General features: G+C 46.3%; 1 protein-coding gene across 1 annotated transcript in view; it reads left to right on the forward strand.

Moving 5' to 3' along the window:
• The first annotated feature begins 16,224 nt into the window (after positions 1–16,224).
• RND2 (Rho family GTPase 2) overlaps positions 16,225–20,034 on the forward strand; it is a 215,223-nt gene continuing 211,413 nt past the window's right edge. Inside the window, exon 1 of the mRNA XM_068264150.1 lies at positions 16,225–16,466. Within this exon, the coding sequence (XP_068120251.1) occupies positions 16,278–16,466 (189 nt within the window). The 5' untranslated portion in view covers positions 16,225–16,277. The remainder of the gene's footprint in view (positions 16,467–20,034) is intronic.

The following is a 20,034-nucleotide window of genomic DNA, read 5'->3' on the forward strand; positions in this document are numbered from 1 at the left end:
AATACCGTATCTCATGATTCCAGTGGGACAGGTCCTCTTCACTCCTCTGCGTAGCCACCACGTGCAACCTATTACTTTGCGGCCTCCTGTCACTTGACATGCAGTGTCAGGAGAGCAGCAAGCTCAGAGCAATGAAGAGGACCTGTCCCACTGGAATGAGGTAAAGTATCACGCTCCTCTGCTGCTGCTCTGCACGATCTCAGGGTTCCCAGGGGTGGGGGGAGGGGGTAATGCTGGAAAGATGTCTTTCCTTCTTAAATACTTGGCAAAATGTCCCTTTTTCTGTGGGGGTATATATATATATATATATATATATATATATATATATATATATATATATATATATATATATATATACATACACAGTGGTGTGAAAAACTATTTGCCCCCTTCCTGATTTCTTATTCTTTTGCATGTTTGTCACAAACAAATGTTTCTGCTCATCAAAAACCGTTAACTATTAGTCAAAGATAACATAATTGAACACAAAATGCAGTTTTAAATGATGGTTTTTATTATTTAGTGAGGAAAAAAAACTCAAAACCTACATGGCCCTGTGTGAAAAAGTGATTGCCCCCCCTTGTTTAAAAATAACTTAACTGTGGTTTATCACACCTGAGTTCAATTTCTGTAGTCACCCCCAGGCCTGATTACTGCCACACCTGTTTCAATCAAGAAATCACTTAAATAGGAGCTATCTGACACAGAGAAGTAGACCAAAAGCACCTCAAAAGCTAGACATCATGCCAAGATCCAAAGAAATTCAGGAACAAATGAGAACAAAAGTACTGTAATTGAGATCTATCAGTCTGGTAAAGGTTATAAAGCCATTTCTAAAGCTTTGGGACTCCAGCGAACCACAGTGAGAGCCATTATCCACAAATGGCAAAAACATGGAACAGTGATGAACCTTCCCAGGAGTGGCTGGCCGACCAATATTACCCCAAGAGCGCAGAGAAAACTCATCCGAGAGGCCACAAAAGGCCCCAGGACAACATCTAAAGAACTGCAGGCCTCACTTGCCTCAATTAAGGTCAGTGTTCACAACACCACCATAAGAAAGAGACTGGGCGAAAACGGCCTGCATGGCAGATATTCAAGGCGCAAACCACTTTTAAGCAAAAAGAACAATAGGGCTCGTCTCAATTTTGCTAAAAAAAATCTCAATGATTGCCAAGACTTGTGGGAAAATACCTTGTGGACCGCCGAGACAAAAGTTGAACTTTTTGGAAGGTGCGTGTCCCGTTACATCTGGCGTAGAAGTAACACAGCATTTCAGCAAAAGAACATCATACCAACAGTAAAATATGGTGGTGGTAGTGTGATGGTCTGGGGTTGTTTTGCTGCTTCAGGACCTGGAAGGCTTGCTGTGATAGACAGGGCCGGATTTGTACTTTTCACCGCCCAAGGCCAACTATACCGTCTGTTTGGTTGTTATCTCTGTGTGCCCCAATGAGAATTCTACTTACTTTCCCTCATTGGATGTCAGTTGTCACAGAGGACTATTTTAGTAATATGCGTATAGATTATAAGTTATGTTTTCCTTAAGAACTTTTATGTTATGTTTGTCATCTCATTAATGATGGAACCATTGTGTCACCATGAGAGCTAGGCTGAAGTGTACCTGCAGGATAGAGCTTACAGGTCTTGCAGGGACGACACAAGTACAGGACAGGGAGTTTGAAGGTTAAATCTGTTCTTGTAGATATGGATGGCTGCATAGAATAGCTTTACTGCCCCTCACTGAGCCGCCCCTAAATTTCTGGTGCCCTAGGCCATGGCCTATGTGGCCTAGCCAGAAATCCGGCCCTGGTGATAGATGGAACCATGAATTCTACTGTCTATCAAAAAATACTGAAGGAGAATGTCCGGCCATCTGTTCGTCAACTCAAGCTGAAGCGATCTTGGGTGCTGCAGCAGGACAATGACCCAAAAGACACCAGCAAATCCACCTCTGAATGGCTGAAGAAAAACAAAATGAAGACTTTGGAGTGGCCTAGTCAAAGCCCTGACCTGAATCCTATTGAGATGTTGTGGCATGACCTTAAAAAGGCAGTTCATGCTAGAAAACCCTCAAATAAAGCTGAATTACAACAATTCTGCAAAGATGAGTGGGCTAAAATTCCTCCAGAGCGCTGTAAAAGACTCGTAGCAAGTTATCGCAAACCCTTGATTGCAGTTATTGCTGCTAAGGGTGGCCCAACCAGTTATTAGGTTCAGGGGGCAATTTCTTTTTCACACAGGGCCATGTAGGTTTTGAGGTTTTTTTTCTCACTAAATAATAAAAACCATCATTTAAAACTGCACTTTGTGTTCAATTATGTTATCTTTAACTAATGGATAACGGTTTTTGATGAGCAGAAACATTTGTTTGTGACAAACATGCAAAAGAATAAGAAATCAGGAAGGGGGCAAATAGTTTTTCACACCACTGTGTATATATATATATATATATATATATATATATATATATATATATATATATATATATATATATATATATATATATACTAGAAAACACTGGGCCCACCTGCAGAACTTTGCATGGGGCCCCCTCCTGCCAAATTCTCACCCCCCCCCCCCCCCCCATGCTGTGCACATGTAAACTGAGAACCAATGGTATTTAGTTGGCTAGTGCACATTTGAATATGTTTCCCAGATAAAAACAGACAGCAGTGAAGCACCACATGCGTTTTCTCTATCAATTACATTAGCTTCTGTGATATAACGTGCATGTTTTCACACATACAGACACACACATGGTGTACAGAAAACACATACAGAAAACCGATAGACGAGTATGCTCCCAGCCTCAGCTTATTACACTCACTCTGTCCATATCTAATGGAGCAGAACTACATCACTACAGTACACAGCACTTGGGGAGGGGTAGAGAGGTGGGGGGCTGGGCACTGTACAGAAGAGCTTGCTGCACACTGAATAGGGACTGTCTACAAATCTTTGTCTGCAAAACTTTGTATGATTCGTTATCAGTGGCTGAGCAGATGCAGTCATTAGAACAATTGTGCAGAGAATAGAAAGCATTCTCTCTTCATGCACAGACTCCTCAGCATTACTACAGTACACAGCACTTGGGGAGAGGTAGAAAGGCTGAGGTAGAAAGGCTGGGGTAGAACAGTGCTGTACACAAGACCCGCTGAACACTGACTAGGGAGATATATATTTCTCACAGCTTGAATACTTGCCAGGATTCTTGTCTTTCAGCAGCATGAGACTGGCCTTTCCTTGATAAATGCTTAATTTGCAATGCATTTATTTTAATGTGTTGCAAATTAGGATTTTCCATTAAAGGGGTTAATTTTGGGTGATAACAGTCTCCTCATCAGATCTGTTTTCACAGTAAGAACAAGGAACTCGTAACAAAATGAATATGTAACAAAACACAAAAAAGAGAAAAAACGTACTGCGTGAATTTATATTTCACACTGAATGCTAAAAATAGTCCCCCCAATGTCTAATTACAAAATCAGAAAATAACGTTGTGTCTACATGGAGTGAGGGATGGGACCCACTAAGGCAATTTTGCTAGCATTTTTGGATCGCTGACAATCGCCAGCGATTCCAAAAATTGCTTTGCCAATGCATTTAAATCTACAGAAACCCACTAGTGCGATTGCGATTAGGGGTTAAATGCAATCACAGGACATGAAGCATTTTGAGTGCATTTGTGCTCAATGCTGTATATAGAAGCGCTGCAAAATAAATAAAAGAGATTTTGCAGCGATTTAAGGGCTGAATGTTTAAAATTGTAAATAAAGTTAGTGTCCCCATATCTGGGTTCCGCACGTAGCCCTGCCCCCTAGCAGAAGAGGTCAAAGGCGCTTCTCCGATTGGCCCAAGAGAAGCACCTATGACCTATTCCATTAAGGGGCGGGGCTAAGGACGGAAGCTGGACATTGGGATACTTGGTAAGTATAATATAGTTTATTAAAAGAAAAAGCTAATTGGAAGCACTGTACAGTTTACTGTACAGCGTTTCCAAATCGATTCATAACGCAAGCGCAATCATACTAGAAATAGCTGCAAACAGCGATTGCGCTATTTAGGCTACGTTCACAGTGGGATGTTAATATCCTGCATTATAAAGTCTTAATAAAGCAGTTTACGGCTTAGAAAAGCGCTTTCACAAAAACGGAACGCCCACCCAAGCGCCGGGAATCGGAAAAAACTAACGCGAGCGGAATGCAATGTGAACGAGCGCTGACAGAGTTTGGATGTGCCTCTTGTCTGCACTTGGTTCTTTGCACTGCTTTTCAGACGTGTTATAATTTTTGGTGTGACTGTTATGTTGTTTATTGCTGTAATTAGTTTTCGTGCATGCTAATGTTTACGATTCTTGGAACTGTAATATGATCATATTTAAAGGAAGTGCCAACTTATTTACGGTTTTGCAGTAAATAGTACACTGTTTCCCAACGTTTTGTGGTCTGCTGAGCTTTTTAAACAAAGTCACACCGATGCCAAAGAGCATCTACAGCTGCGTATACATTATTTCAGCACTGACTTCCAGACAAGGTTGCCAACTCCTCTCTTGACAGGTCTAAACTAAGCAGGTTCTGAGCCTACTTACAAATAATTGGTACCTAACCTCCATCTAACTAGCCACAAGACCTGTATAACTCGTATGTGTGAGTAATTAAAGCAGTAGGATTAGCCATACTATGCCAGGGAAAAAACAACACATATATAAGTAGAAAAATACTTGATCTACTTACATAACACATGTATTATACTATCCACGTTTTGATTTCAGTGAATGTTATATAGTAAATGAAGATAATTCAATTCTGTTCCTGGTGGGAACCATGTCTTTTGCCCCCAGTTTAGGCTAAGGCTACTTTCCCACCAAGACGTTGCGTTTTAGGGGATGTTATGGTCGCATACCGTGCCCCTAACGTAGAGTGACCAGATTTTTGTGGGTCCAACTTGGGAGGCGGAGGGGGCGGGGGGCTTAGGGGGGTGAGCGGTGCGCGCATGGGTGGGGCCATGACGTATGGGCGGAGCTAACGTAATGATGTAACAGCGAGGCATAAGAAAGCAGTGTTTACGCCATGATGTGGTCAAACGAGACTTTGCATCATGGGTGTGCAGAAACTGTGTGATGTGACATTTCTCCAGAAAATAAACACAATGCGGGCAAACATTTCACCTGGAAAAGAAAGCATTTATTCACCTGGCAGAAGTTTTCAGCTTCTGGCACGCTGCTCCCGGGACCACATTCCTCCTGCTCTTGTCTCCCAACCTGACAGGGCTATGGCAAGATGGCGCCCTCGAAGCCCTGTACTGGAGACACAAATAGTTTCCAGTACAGGGCTTCGGCAGCCATCTTGCCGTAGCCCTGCTTGCCTGCCGGTGTCGGAACACCGGAAGACTAAGGAGGCTGGAGCGGGGCTGCGGGCAATGAACTGGCACACGGCGTCTATAGACGCCGCTGCTAGTTCATGAAGATAGAGTGGGAAGAGTCCCGAGGCTGGGACGTCCCGCTGCTGAAAGCGGGACGTTTCCCGGGACCTCATGCAGCCTGGGACAGCGGACCCCGAATCCGGGACGCGTCCCGGGCTATCCGGGACGTCTGGTCACTCTACCTAACGCAACGTATGGTGGTGTTGAAGTTGGATGTCAGATTGAGCTGCGTTATGCAGCTCTCAAAGCAGCCGCTCCAGGTTAGTGATAGGAAGTCTGGCTCTTTTTAAGGAATCGGATCATTTGAATCGGATCATTGAAAAGATCCGGATCTTCGAACCGAATCATTTGAATCATTTTACTAGGGAAGCAGACTGGGTGAAATGACTAGCAGGACAGGACTTTCCCTGCACTGTACAATCTGTATGTTCCTGTTTCTTCCAGACAGACATCCTGTGAACCGAATCTTTCATTGTGATGATCCGCATGATTCGACTCACAAAAAAGATCCGGATCAAATGAACGATTCGTTCATGATCTGTACAACACTACAGTCCCACCATGAGTCTCTGCAGTGCAGTGAATATTAATTATTGGCTGGCCTCAGAGTGGCTTAGCCCAGTATAATGTACAGCATGCAGCACTTTGTTTAAACTATGTAACGCAACGTGGGCACTGTGAACAGCACAATTGATTTTACAGTGCTGTGCATTAGGCTGCAATACTGGCTGCTGTAACGTGGGACTTTAACGTCTTACTGTGAAACCAGCCTAAATCCTGATGTCATTTCTGCCCTTTACTTTTTTTCTTTTCTCCTCCAATCGCTGAGTCATCTCAGCCTTGATTGTAAACAGTGAGCAGGGGATCGTGTTTCAGATAAGCAGCTAGGCAGGGAAATAAATGGAAGAGGAGGAATATATTATAGATAAAAAGAACCCCCAGCATGCAACTGTTTGGAGCTGACTACTAAAGGCCCAGTGCTCCTTAAGTATGTGATAACTCCAAATCATAACAGCAGAAAAAGTTTTGAATGCAGGATTAGCATCTTTATCATTTAATACACTCAGACCAGTTGCTGTTGAAATTTGATATTTATGGTGACAATCCCGCTTTAAAGTACGGTAAATCTGAAGTGAAAATAAACTGATGAGGTAAACAATTGTATCTACAATCCTAATAATTCAAGGAGCATATGTAAAAGGGTGCCTCTACCTGATCGGACTGGATTACAGTTGCTCCTTCTTTATTACCTGAGAAAGCGGGCTGTTGACCCATGAAACACGTTGTAGCACTGTCGGAGTAAGAAATCAATGTTTGTTCTTGTTTGAAACAAAGTTTTCTATGGGGAGGTAAGTCCACCATTACCCCACATTTAAAACTGTTTTTATTACATATTGGGGGCTCTCGATTGTCTTCTTTCTTTGGCCTTGTTATCTGATCCCTACACCCAGCTGTTTTTTCCTCAGCCACACACATCATGTATGGTGTGGTTACAGGGCAGCAAAAAACTTCCTCATGTCACACTGAAGGTTGGCAGTAGTCATGTTCAGATATGACTTATTGCGATGGACGTCTCACAACTGCAAGTGCCTGGCCAGTGTGCAGAAGTAGCAATAACAATGGAAGCCCAGAAGAAGCAAACTTCTGGGGCACCCCATTGAATTGAAATGAAGCAATAGGAATTATCCTTTCCCAGGGAGAATTCTCATTGGTCCAATGAGAGAGACACTTAGGGCCCATTTCCACTATAGCGAATTTGCATGCGTTTTTCGTATGCGAATTCGCATAGCAATACAAGTAAATGGGACTGTTTCCACTTGTCAGGATTCCTTTGCGTTTTTCTGTGCAGAAAAAATTTGCATGGCAGAGCCATCAGAATTCGCATACCGCATACCGCTATGCGAATTGCATACAATGCACCGCATGCGAAATTCGCATCCGCATGCGAATTTTTCCCGTGACGATTCCCACCACACAAGTGGAAATGCAGCCTTAGGGCCTATTCACACAAGCATTTTGCCAGCAATTTTGGCAAAACGATCAAACGCTAGCGCTTTTGAAAGCTCTAGTGTAATGAAACCCTATGGGCCCGTTCTTACTTGAGCGATTTGCGGTAATTGCCACAAATCGCCCCAAATCGCAAAATGCAAAAGCGTCGCCTGCACCATTTTTAGGCGATTTCCCGCCGATCGCGTTTCAGTGCTATAGAAGTGCTAAACGTGATCGCGGAAAAATCGCTGCAGTGTTCAGTAATTTTTCCGTTGAAAAATCACTCACTGTCACAGGAGCCCTAGTGGCTGACCGCACTTAGCCTTCTAAACGGTGCCAGCGCACGGATCGTGCGAACTCTGGTCGCAGTCAATGCGCAGGAACCGTTAAGAATTAGCCGCAGACAACTCAGAAGGGAGCCTGTGAGACACGGGTAATTACAACGTACACACGATTCCACGGTATCTGCCACCACCACTGGTATGGGGCAGTGGACCAGATTTACTGACTGACTAGTCCTGCGAATAAAACGGTTAAACACACGGTATTCTGTCTAGCCAACAACAAACAAACAGTAGCGTATCTTCAGAGACCCGGGATCAGTTCTGTGTGTGCTGATAAGCAGGGTAGCGGACAGTGAATGACTTGGAGAAAGTCGTTTATTCACGCAATATAAATAATTAATATATACAGACAATTATTAAAATCAACAATTATTAAAACAGTAATAGCCAGTATAAAAAATAAAAGAAGGGAGAAAAATACTTAGTTCCTGGAAAGATGTCCTTTTTGTGGGAAAAATCAGAGTTCTGCGTTTCAATCAAGGTTCAGAGTTCAGACCAGGTGGATGCCAGCATATCCTCAAGCTGGCACCGATGAGTTCAAGATTTTATTGTATGCGTACAGCGCTCCCACTATGCGGCACAGACCTGATATAATGTATAAACTGTAGCAGGTAGGCGTTCCCTCCTGATACCATGTATAATAAAAATGTCCTAAGTTTCAATGTCCTCCTTAGATGGACTATAGTACACAGATTTCTTCTATACAGTCCAAAGAATGACCTATCAGTGGTGTCAGCACTTCACTCTACTTCCATCAACATGAGCATGGTTGGTGTACAATATTATACTCTCACCAATGTCCAAAGGCTGACATATATAGATATCAGCAGACACGTTTCATTACAATTCACGCAGCATAGGTCCTCGGCAACTTCCCCCTGTGAATGTCCTACACAAACAAGGGAAAAAACATAGCGTGATCCTGCTTCAAAGCAACTTCCAAGCAGCTCCCACCACCAGTGAGGTTTTAGCTCGACTTTAGCACCTTCCGTGTGTGTGCAATCACCATGCACCCCACACCACTAGTACATAAAACGCTCACCGGATAGGTTGGCTGACCGGCTACAGACCAGCGAATGCGTTTGTAGTCTCCCGTGTCAAAGGATCTGAGGTTGGACCAACTGTATCCTTAAGAACTCAGAGAGAAAGGTTCCATAGCATAATCCCGTTTATTAAAAGATTAAAACATATAAAAGTGCACTCACAATTGTAGAAAGTTTATGCGCATATCAATATAGGACGTCCTCCTCCGCTCTCAGCACATCTGCGTCTCCACTGCTGTTCCGCCTGAGGCCACGCCCTACCGGTTTCGTCAATGATGACTCATCAGGGGCTTGCCCAGGCGTCAGCAGCGAGACGCTATGAACCTAATGTTATGCAAATTACTTCCTCCATCGGAACGCTACTGGGCTACAATTGCCAGTAGCTTCCGCCAGGTTACCACTTATATATAAAATTTGTTAAAATGATGCCACATTACCACAAAGGTTTTGTGGTAATGTGGCATCATTTTAACAAATTTTATATATAAGTGGTAACCTGGCGGAAGCTACTGGCAATTGTAGCCCAGTAGCGTTCCGATGGAGGAAGTAATTTGCATAACATTAGGTTCATAGCGTCTCGCTGCTGACGCCTGGGCAAGCCCCTGATGAGTCATCATTGACGAAACCGGTAGGGCGTGGCCTCAGGCGGAACAGCAGTGGAGACGCAGATGTGCTGAGAGCGGAGGAGGACGTCCTATATTGATATGCGCATAAACTTTCTACAATTGTGAGTGCACTTTTATATGTTTTAATCTTTTAATAAACGGGATTATGCTATGGAACCTTTCTCTCTGAGTTCTTAAGGATACAGTTGGTCCAACCTCAGATCCTTTGACACGGGAGACTACAAACGCATTCGCTGGTCTGTAGCCGGTCAGCCAACCTATCCGGTGAGCGTTTTATGTACTAGTGGTGTGGGGTGCATGGTGATTGCACACACACGGAAGGTGCTAAAGTCGAGCTAAAACCTCACTGGTGGTGGGAGCTGCTTGGAAGTTGCTTTGAAGCAGGATCACGCTATGTTTTTTCCCTTGTTTGTGTAGGACATTCACAGGGGGAAGTTGCCGAGGACCTATGCTGCGTGAATTGTAATGAAACGTGTCTGCTGATATCTATATATGTCAGCCTTTGGACATTGGTGAGAGTATAATATTGTACACCAACCATGCTCATGTTGATGGAAGTAGAGTGAAGTGCTGACACCACTGATAGGTCATTCTTTGGACTGTATAGAAGAAATCTGTGTACTATAGTCCATCTAAGGAGGACATTGAAACTTAGGACATTTTTATTATACCTGGTATCAGGAGGGAACGCCTACCTGCTACAGTTTATACATTATATCAGGTCTGTGCCGCATAGTGGGAGCGCTGTACGCATACAATAAAAATTTCCAAGTAGGGAGGTGATACCCCCAGCGTACATAGCGATCCACTAGGGCGGAGTGGTGATAATCATTTGTGTAAAACCTCAGAGTCAGTCAGGTAAGAGGAGCGCCCATACCACAAAAGTAACAAATTGAGATGAGTTCAAGATGTTTTCAGGGTGGAGGACACTGAGTTTGGCTCCTCTGCCATTCTTATGCCCCTGATTCAGTAGGAGGGAGTGAGGGCGGGCCCACACACCCCCTTAGAACATGAGATGAGTCCTCCCCTTGTCCTGGGGGACCAGAAATCATGCCTTAACCATATATGGGCTCTATCTCACAGAACCGTACAGGTCAGGGCAGATTCATTAACATTTTCAGGTCTGTCTCGATTTACCCAGCGCCTTGATACCAGACATGAGGGGTGGGACCCCTGTGGTATCATCAGGGCACTTTCAAACTGCCTAACTGGCAGTCCTTACCGCAGAATGTTCTGAAACTTCCTCAGAACCAGCATCGGGACTCATGCTACACTTCCCCCCCCCAGGCTTTCACTTCAGCTAAGACAGATCCCCCAGCTGTTCCTAGGCAGAGGGATACTACACATCAAATCTTGGTTCTATTGATCTAAAGCGCAATCGATGCAGGGAATCGAGTGCGATCGTTCTTTTCTTCACGGGCGGTTCCAGGACGCGCCTGCGGCCCCGCAACCGTCCGTGACACTCACGCAAAATGCCGGTGGTAAGCGCCGGCGTTTTGCGCTTTCAAGTGTGAATGGGCCCTTAGGGTTGAGTCACATTAGGTCTGCTGTTGGACCATTTTTCTGGAGTGGGTGGCAGGGGATCAATGGACATGTAGAATGAAGCTATGCTTTCCTATAAGCCCATTCACACAGTCCTTTTGCACCAGATAATATTTGTTTCAATATCATGGACATTATCAACTTGCACAGTAATTAGCGAGTAGTGGATGTCCCCGCTTCTCTCTCTCCCTCGATCTCTCCGCAACAGCAGAAGACTCACTGGTCCGGCTCCAACGTTTTAGCGATAGATGACATCATCTCCCCTCTTCTGCAGTGTGGCCAGTGTTCTCTCCGTGGTAACAGCGGCATCTCTTGTCACATGACGCAGCTGTTACCAAGGAGAAGACTCTGGGCGCGCTGCAAAGGAAGGATGGCGTTGTAAATGGAAGCTGGTGAGTCTTCTGCTTCAACTTGCACTTTGCAAAGGAAGGGAGGGATAGTTGTCTATAGGGGATGAAGGAGGCACATCTAGCTATCCATGTTGGGGGGGCACATCTGGCTATCCATGGGGGGAAGGGGGCACATCTAGCTATCCATGTGGGGGGCGGGGCACATCTGGCTATCCATGGGGGGAGGGGGCACATTTAGCGATCTATGGTGGGAGGAATGGGGGGGGGGGGCACATTTAGCTATGTAAATGGGGAAGGGGGGCACATCTGGCTACCTATGGGGGGCACATCTAGCAATCTGTAGGGTGGGAAAGGGAGCACTTCTGGCTATCTATGGGGGGAGCACATCTTGCTATCTATGGGGGGAGAACATCTGGCTCTCTATGGGGGGAACATCTAGCAATCTGTAGGGTGGGAAAGGGAGCACTTCTCGCTATCTATGGGGAGAGCACATCTTGCTATCTATGGGGGAGGGGCACATCTAGCAATCTAAAGGGGGAGGGGAAGGGGGCACATCTATCTAAATGGGGAAAGGGGGTACAACTGGGCAACTAATCTAAACATGGAAGGGGCGGGGCACATCTGGGTACCTATATTGGGGAAGGGGGTCACCTGGCTACTTTTACTGCCATCTTCTGCAACATTTGTACATTTGGCCCCAGCCATGAGCACGCCTACATTCTGCTGCATGCCCAACCCCATTTTTTTGCCCCAGGACTAGCCAAAGGGAGAAAAAAACTCTTGTGTGTCCCTGGACACTGAAAACCCTAGCTACACCTCTGCACATTCTGTTGCTATGCAGGGGAAAAGAGTACTGTACCAATGGGCGTTGCACAAGAAGCAGCCAGGGTGAGTAGAGAGAACAATGTCCACAGCCAGCGCTTGGCTGAGTCTACCCGGCAGGCAGATCACTTGCCGACATGGAGAGGGGGATCGGGGGCTGCTGTGGTCACACCTTAAAGTAAAAATGAGATGAATTAAAAAGTTACCTTTTACACACCTGGGGCTTATTTAGCCCCGCATAGTCTGTCAGGTCCCTCAGTGTCCTACTGTTTCCCTCTGTTGTGCTGCTGGCTCAGTCCTGGCTCCGGGTCGCATTCATCACACTCCTGCGGCCGGGAGCATTCTGAACTTGTACAGTTGCAAGTCTGAACTAAGTGCATGTGCACAGAACGCGTACGAGAGGAGTCGGCGTGGGAGACTTGGGTGCAGGATACAGCTGGTATATGGCTGATCCTGCTCCCGCACAAGTCCGGGCCGCGCTAAATACTATTCCCCCTCCAGGCCGCCACGGATGGTGGGGAATGATATAATTCCGCTTCCAGCAATTGCTGGAGGCCGAATTATTGTGTTTTAAAAGTAACTTCAGCCCCGTCTTCTGTATGGCTAGGCTACCTTTAGGGCTTGTTCACACTATGAGCGTTTCCAGTTTTTTTAAGCGCTGGCTTTTTAGAAATTGCCCTAAAAGCACCTGTGCAATGTTTTCCTGTGACAGTGTTCACATGTGAGCGTTTCAATTTCTTTGACATCGCAAACGCGCTACATGTGCCATTTTCGGGGCGCTTTGGCTCAATGGAAGGTATAGGGAAATCGCAAAGCGCTTGAAAAAACGCTTTGTATAGTGATTTATCGAGCGCTTTTATGACTAAATACATTGTTTTTATTAATTTCTGGGTCAAAGAGTTCACTTCCTAACTGACGCACTTACAAATGCACTTAAAAAAACTCAATAAATCGCTCAGCACTTGCGATTTATAATGTGAACAAGGCCTTAAAGGACAACTGAAGAGAGAGGTACATGGAGGCTGCCATGTTTATTTCCTTTTAAGCAATACCAGTTGCCTGGCAGCCCTGCTGACCCCTCTGCCTCTAATACTTTCAGCCATACACCCTGAACAAGCATGCAGCAGATCAGGTGTTTCTGACATTACATTGTCAAATCTGACAGATTAGCTTCATGCTTGTTTGTGGTGTTATTTAGGCACTTCTGCAGCCAAACAGACCAGCAGGGCTGCCAGGCAACTGATATTGTTTAAAGGGACTCCGAGCTCTAAGTAAAATCAAAATCTGAACGTACCTGGGGCTTTCTCCAGCCCACCGTAGGTCGGGAGGTCCCTCGACGTCCATCTGGCTCTTCTCCCAGGGCCTGGTCAGAAATGGCTCCCCGGGGACACTGGGCCCGAGTGTCGGGCTCAGGGCCGGCCCTAGACTTTTTGCCGCCTGAGGCAAAATGAGAAAAAAATCGCCGCCGCCGCCCTCCCCCCCCCGCGGGGGGGCGCCAAGCTGGAGGGGTAGCTGGCAGAAAGGGGGTATTGGGCCTAGCGGTGGGGAGGGGGGTCGGACCCCCCCCCTCCCTCGCCTGGGTCCCCCGATCTGCGCTCCTCCTCCAGCGTTACTAGCCTGCATATAATGAAGAGGCAACGGGCGGGGGAATCACTCACCTCTTCCGCGTTCCATCGTGCGCTCCACTGACGTCACTTCCTGCAAGGCCGTCCACTTACAATACAGTGGGCGGCATTGCCGGAAGTGACGTCAGTGGAGCCACGATGGAACGCGGAAGAGGTGAGTGATTCCCCCGCCCGTTGCCTCTTCATTATATGCAGGCTAGTAACGCTGGAGGAGGAGCGCAGATCGGGGGACCCAGGCGAGGGAGGGGGGGGTCCGACCCCCCCTCCCCACCGCTAGGCCCAATACCCCCTTTCTGCCAGCTACCCCTCCAGTTCGGCGGGCGGGCGGGCCGGCCGGCCCAGCATGCATGGACGGCCGGGTGCCGCTCCCCCACATCTGCCGCCTGAGGCAAATGTTTCACCCCGCCTCATGAGCGGGCCGGCCCTGGTCGGGCTCCTTCTTCCTGAAAGCTGACGTCAATCGTCACCACGCCGGCAGCCTCGCGTCATCACGGCGGCCGGCGTGACAGTACTGCGCATGCATGGTTAAATCGCCCTCTTGTGCTGTAGATTGCAAAGCTCACTACATAAAGGGCTCTATTCATAAAAAAGTTGTGGCGAGAAAACTCCTGGAGGGAAAATACCGCAGCGGTATTTTAGACTTCTGGGTGGTAATTCATAAAAATCTTGCCAGCTGCGATGCAACTGCGGAGATCTCCCGCTGAAAGCTGGCGGTAAGCTGTCGGAAGGCATGCGGAAACACTTCAGCCGGCAGAGTCCCTCCGTGCGCTGCTCTCTCTGGGAGGTCTGTCCCATTCACTTGTATGTAATCCGCAAAATCAGAGGAAGCGGTATTTCCCGTCCACATACCGCTTCCTCTAAACTTCATGAATGGCCATTTTGTTACTTTTTTCTAGATAAGGCCCGGTTCACACTTGCGGTGGCCCTCCGGAATCGCCGTGCCGGAGCCGCACCGCCTGCAGAACGGACGGAACGGACGCACGGCATAGCAATTAAAGCCTATGCGTCCGTTCACATGGGTCCGTTCTGCAGAACCGGAGCCGGACCGGATCCGGACTCCGGCCTCCGTTCCAACATGCGCTATTTTTTCATCCGGCCCCTCCGGCAGCCGTATCCGGGGCGGAGCCGGACTGCACCATCCGGCCAATACAAACAAATGGGAACCGGAGGCCGCACAACACACTGGCTGAGAAATCCGGATGTTCTACCCCACTTCCTATGCGGATTTTTGCGGCGATATTGGCTGGGGACACATGGGCAAGCATTTTGGAGTGGAGCAGCACGAGCTGGAGGTGTTGGCAGGATGTTGGCAGCATGTCGGAGGTGGAGGTGAGTGCTAAACAGCAGAGGGCCTGATTCCACAGGTCCCCCTTCTGCTGACCTCCCAGACCCCAACATTTTTTTTTTTTTTTACGTTAACTTTGCCAAACGGATCCGGATCGCATCCTGACCACCTGATGCAACCTGACCGGATCCGGATCGGATCCGGATCAGAACCGTACGGTTCCGATCCGGATCCGGTCAGGTCATCCGGTCCGTTTGGCAAACAACCGCTAATGTGAACCGGGCCTTAATCTAGAAAAACACTGGAGAAGGCGGAAATTTCTCGCTCTGCTGGGGGATTGTAGATTTTCATGCGGGAACAGCTTTTATGAATGCCCACTTTGCTAAATGGACGGGAAAATCCGCTGTTTCGAGCGGAAAACTTGCGGTAAGGTTTTATGAATAGAGCCCAAAATGGACTAAATCCCTTATGCTATTAATATAATGGAGTTATCAGGCTTCAGAAAACTGATAATATTGCCCAGCACCAAATGCTAGTGATGATTGACTTATGCTCGGCATACATGGCTCGTTTATGCGCCGGAATCGCGTCCCCGCGGGCGCCTGGATAGATTCCCGCTCGTCCCCGTGGGCGCTTCTTATCTCCCGCTCGTTTTCTCCCATTGTTCCGCCTGCGGGTATCGAGCGCGGAATCGATCCAAGCGCTGATCGGACACGTCGGATTTTATCAATCGAGCCATCAGCGGCTCGATTGATGATAAAAAACGACCCGTGTATGCCCAGCATTAGAGATAAAAAGCTTTGCCCCTGTCGTGTGTTGATTATACTGCAAAATAGAAGGCATGGATTAGCCAGATGATTCGTCAGAATAGAACATTCTTCGGTTCAGCTGGACGGTCTCTTTATAGTCTCTGGACGGTCTCATTCTGGACGGCTGCACAGCTGCTGGAACATGAGTTGCATCGATTTCCTCTTTGTTTCCTCCTGTACATCGCAGCCACATACACACACAGGCACACTTGTAGCGCCTATTATTATATATTGCAAAACACAATCCATTCTCCAACTTCCACCGAACCCCGCCTGCTATGCTAATGCAGGCGGCATGGTGAGCTGCGATTGGCTGCAGGGCGGCCAGAGGCGTGGCTGTGAGGCTGGCAGCTCTAGCTTCGGCTGGCCGGGCTGTAGAGAGGGAGAGATGCTGGCAGGCGGAGGAGGGTTGCTGTGAATGTGTGGACTGTACCGGGTGGCTCGGCTCCACTGGGCAGGGGGGCTCTCCATGCGGGAGGGCAGGTCTGAGGACTCGCAGGAGAGAATGGACAAGCAGATGGCTCGCTGCAAGATAGTGGTGGTCGGGGATACTCAGTGTGGCAAGACCGCTCTACTGCACGTCTTTGCGAAGGACTGCTACCCAGAGGTAGGTGTGCTGTCACCCCATTGGCTATGCTGTACCTGTGCCATGTGGATGCACTGCTGGGGTGTTCTATGCTGGGGAATTGCACTTTCTTGTCGTTCTGGAGGTAGTTTGAGCTAAGACTGGTACACACATGCAATTTTAATTGGCCAATTTTATCAGATAACTTTTCTTTGCAATCTCTTCAGAATATTTAAAATCAATTGGCCCTCCCCCGTACTATAGGGTGGGGTAAAATTGGTTGGCCAATCAAAATTAAATGTGTGTATGCACCCAAATACAATGTAATGCATGCAATACGAAATCTGTGAACTTTGCAGCAGCTACGTTTCCCAGTTACAAGACTGGTGCAAATAAAAATGGTGTAGCTGCTTATGGTATTCAGTCGTTACTATTATTATTTAGTATTTTTATGCCGCTGAAATCTTCTGCAGTGCTTTTGCAGCACATTTAGTCTTGTTTCTATACACAATTACATTGCCACCCAATGGGGCAAATACATCGATCCCTCTCTGATCTGAATCTGATCTGAGACGATCAATTGCCTGCCCCCCAAATACAAAACGCACAGATTATCAATAGATTTTACCATGAAACCTATTGAAAGTCTATTGAACTTCAGCTTACGGGCAGTTGATCTAATAACGCTTCTCTGCCATGTTTGATTTGAATTTACTGTCCAATCCTAATTTTCCAACCAATCTGTATAAAATACGATGCGTGATAGATGACCGTCAGATTCGATTAGTGAAAGTCAATGCAGGAATGACCTGCTTGATTGTCCATCCGAGGGGCTAACCATCTAACCTCTACCATAGTCCTGTCCACCACAGTCTAGGGGAAGCCAATTTATGTGCATGTGCATAATTTACCAAATTGGAACCTAGTTGGCTGCTCTCAGCAACTGCTCCACTTTTGCTCCGATATTGGTTGCACCTGCTTTTATAAACGAGCCCTAAAGAGCTCTGAGCAAGTCTTGTCTGCAGCCATCAAGAATCTGTGAATGAATGTGTGTGAGGATCAGTAGTCAGGTGATGGTGAATGAAGGAAACGTGTGATGGGTTTAGGAGGGGCGTTGTATGCCTAGAATTAGGGTTCTGTGGGCAGTTTGCCATTTTTTTTTTTCAATATAGCTTTAACTGTATGTTATCTGTGTTAGTTATATTGCCATATACTGTGGGAACTACCAATGGGGTTAACTCCCCCATATAACTGTCTTGTTCTCAAAGCAAGCAGATCGCACTGAGACCACAACTCCTGTCAGAATTTTTATATAGTTGTAGAACTGACATTTCCCACAGCGCTTTACACAGTAGCTTGAACAGTTCATGTCGCTGTCTGCCCCTTTAGAGGAGGCTCACAATCTAATGTATTTACCAAAATCCTAGTAATATCCATACCATAGTCTAAGGCCATTTTGAGGGGAAGTCGATGTTAACCTACCAGCATGTACCCAGAGGATGCTCGCACAAACATGGGGTGAGCATACAAACTCCATGCGGATGATGTACTGGCCAGGATTTAAACCTGCGCTTTAGTACTGCAGAGTGCTGTCCACTTTCACATGAATTAGATTTTGAAGTTAAATGTAAATTATTACAGCCATGTTATATACAGAAATAGATGAGGGAAGATTATTGCAATAATGGGTTACTGGGGCCTGCACCTAGTCTTGCTACAAAAACACAGAAAAAGCATACTACTACTACTACTACTACTACAACATATCTGGCTGAATCTCCCCTTTCTTGCCCCAAAATGGAATCCTATGATGGCTCTCAGAGAAAAGTGACTGATTCCGCTATGACCTACTATCAGATGCAGGGGCAATCTTTTGTCAACTCAGTGAATACTGAATACATGATGAAAAAAAAAAAAATATAACACCCCATTGCCGTGCTTCTGACATCTTCATCTCACACTCTGAATCAGAGAGCTAAAAAAAATGTATTTTGTTTACTTTTGATGCCACACATGTAATATGACTGTCTGGAAAGCCACTGGATGCAGGCAGTGTAGCCCTGGTCAGCTTTTGTTCTGTACAATCCTAGGCATGTCGAGAGCAATGGGATCCTAAAAAGCAGTCTGTGTAATCCCCATTCCCCATGCAGTTCTTTAGAAAGGCTTTCTATGGAGGCATAAACACAGGCTGTGCTGATCCCTCTTGTGTGCCTAATTTGGTGTAGCGGCGTTACCCAGAGAAAGGGGATGCTGTGCTAGTGGCCAGCCTCATGTTATAGTTTCAGTGCTGTTTGAGTCTAGTGTCAGTGTCTCTGGAAAAATACACTTCTATTTTTTTTCTGTCTAGTAATGTCTTTGAGTCAAAGGATACTTCTGCTCTGCTGCTTAGCGCTACATTGTATCGATGTGATTATCTATGTAAGAAACATCCTATAATCTCCTTCCATTGAATTTCTTTATTGAGCAGCACTTTTGCAAAGTAGTAACTGCATCTCTTGCCTTGCTGCAAAGTTGTTGCTTGTGCTCGGCTGAAAGACTTTGCAGTGTTTTTGTTTACCACTAGGAGCACTGTTCATTTACAGTTCACAGCAGAATTAGCACATCCAGTGTTTAGATGCTTCTTACACATATTTGGCCATTATTTACTTTATTTGCCAAATCAGTGATAAGTAGAGGCCTGTTAAAGCGGACCTGTACTCAGAACTTCATCTCTGCCCTAAAAGATACACAACAGCATAATAACCTGTAGAGAAAAACATATCTGCTGTGGCAGTCAGGTGACACGGGGAGAGATCAAATTACAGTTTGTGATTAGACGCTTATGAGGGGGAATTAGACAGGCTAAACCAGGCATGGGCAAACGTGGCCCTCCAGCTATTATGGAACTACAAGTCCCACAATGCATTTGCCTTTGAGTCATGACTGTGGCTGTCAGACTCCTGCAATGCATTGTGGGACTTGTAGTTCCTTGACAGCTGGAGGGCCGAGTTTGCCCATGCCTGGGCTAAACTCTCTAAATACATACAGGGTGCATTTCTCTGTTTTCCTTCTGTGCAAGAGTTTAGGTCCACTTAAATGCAAAGAAGGACGAGACCAAGTATGGGGGCTGATGATGGAGCTGCAATAAAGGAAACAAGATTATTCCCAGAGTAAGAAAACATTTTAGCTAATCCGATTACCACCAGCTAGAAGGAATGAAAATATTGGCCATGGTACAGCTGCTGTTTCTCATTCAGATCTGCGGGATTCCTTTTACCCGTATTACAACAGACTGCCGCTCCAGAGCTTCATTCAGTGTGTTTAGCACTGTGAGCTGGTGATTCATGCAGTGCTGTAGTAGTGTTAGCTCCATGCTGCTCTCGCATGCAGATGAGGGTGCATGTTTTTGGCTCATTGCACAGGAATATTACAATTACTGCTACTTTTTATACAGGGCTGATGTTTTCTGCAGCACTGTACAGAGTACATAGAACCACACACATCTAACGTAGCTATACGTCTAGTGATTTTTATTCAATCGACAAAGTGATCAACTTCAGTGAGGTGGATCGAAGGTCGTTTGTCTAGTGGACCATACACTACAAGCAATATCTTATGCGATTCTCCTTTT

This window comes from Hyperolius riggenbachi, chromosome 12, assembly GCF_040937935.1.
Source record: "Hyperolius riggenbachi isolate aHypRig1 chromosome 12, aHypRig1.pri, whole genome shotgun sequence".
Lineage (NCBI taxonomy): Eukaryota > Metazoa > Chordata > Amphibia > Anura > Hyperoliidae > Hyperolius > Hyperolius riggenbachi.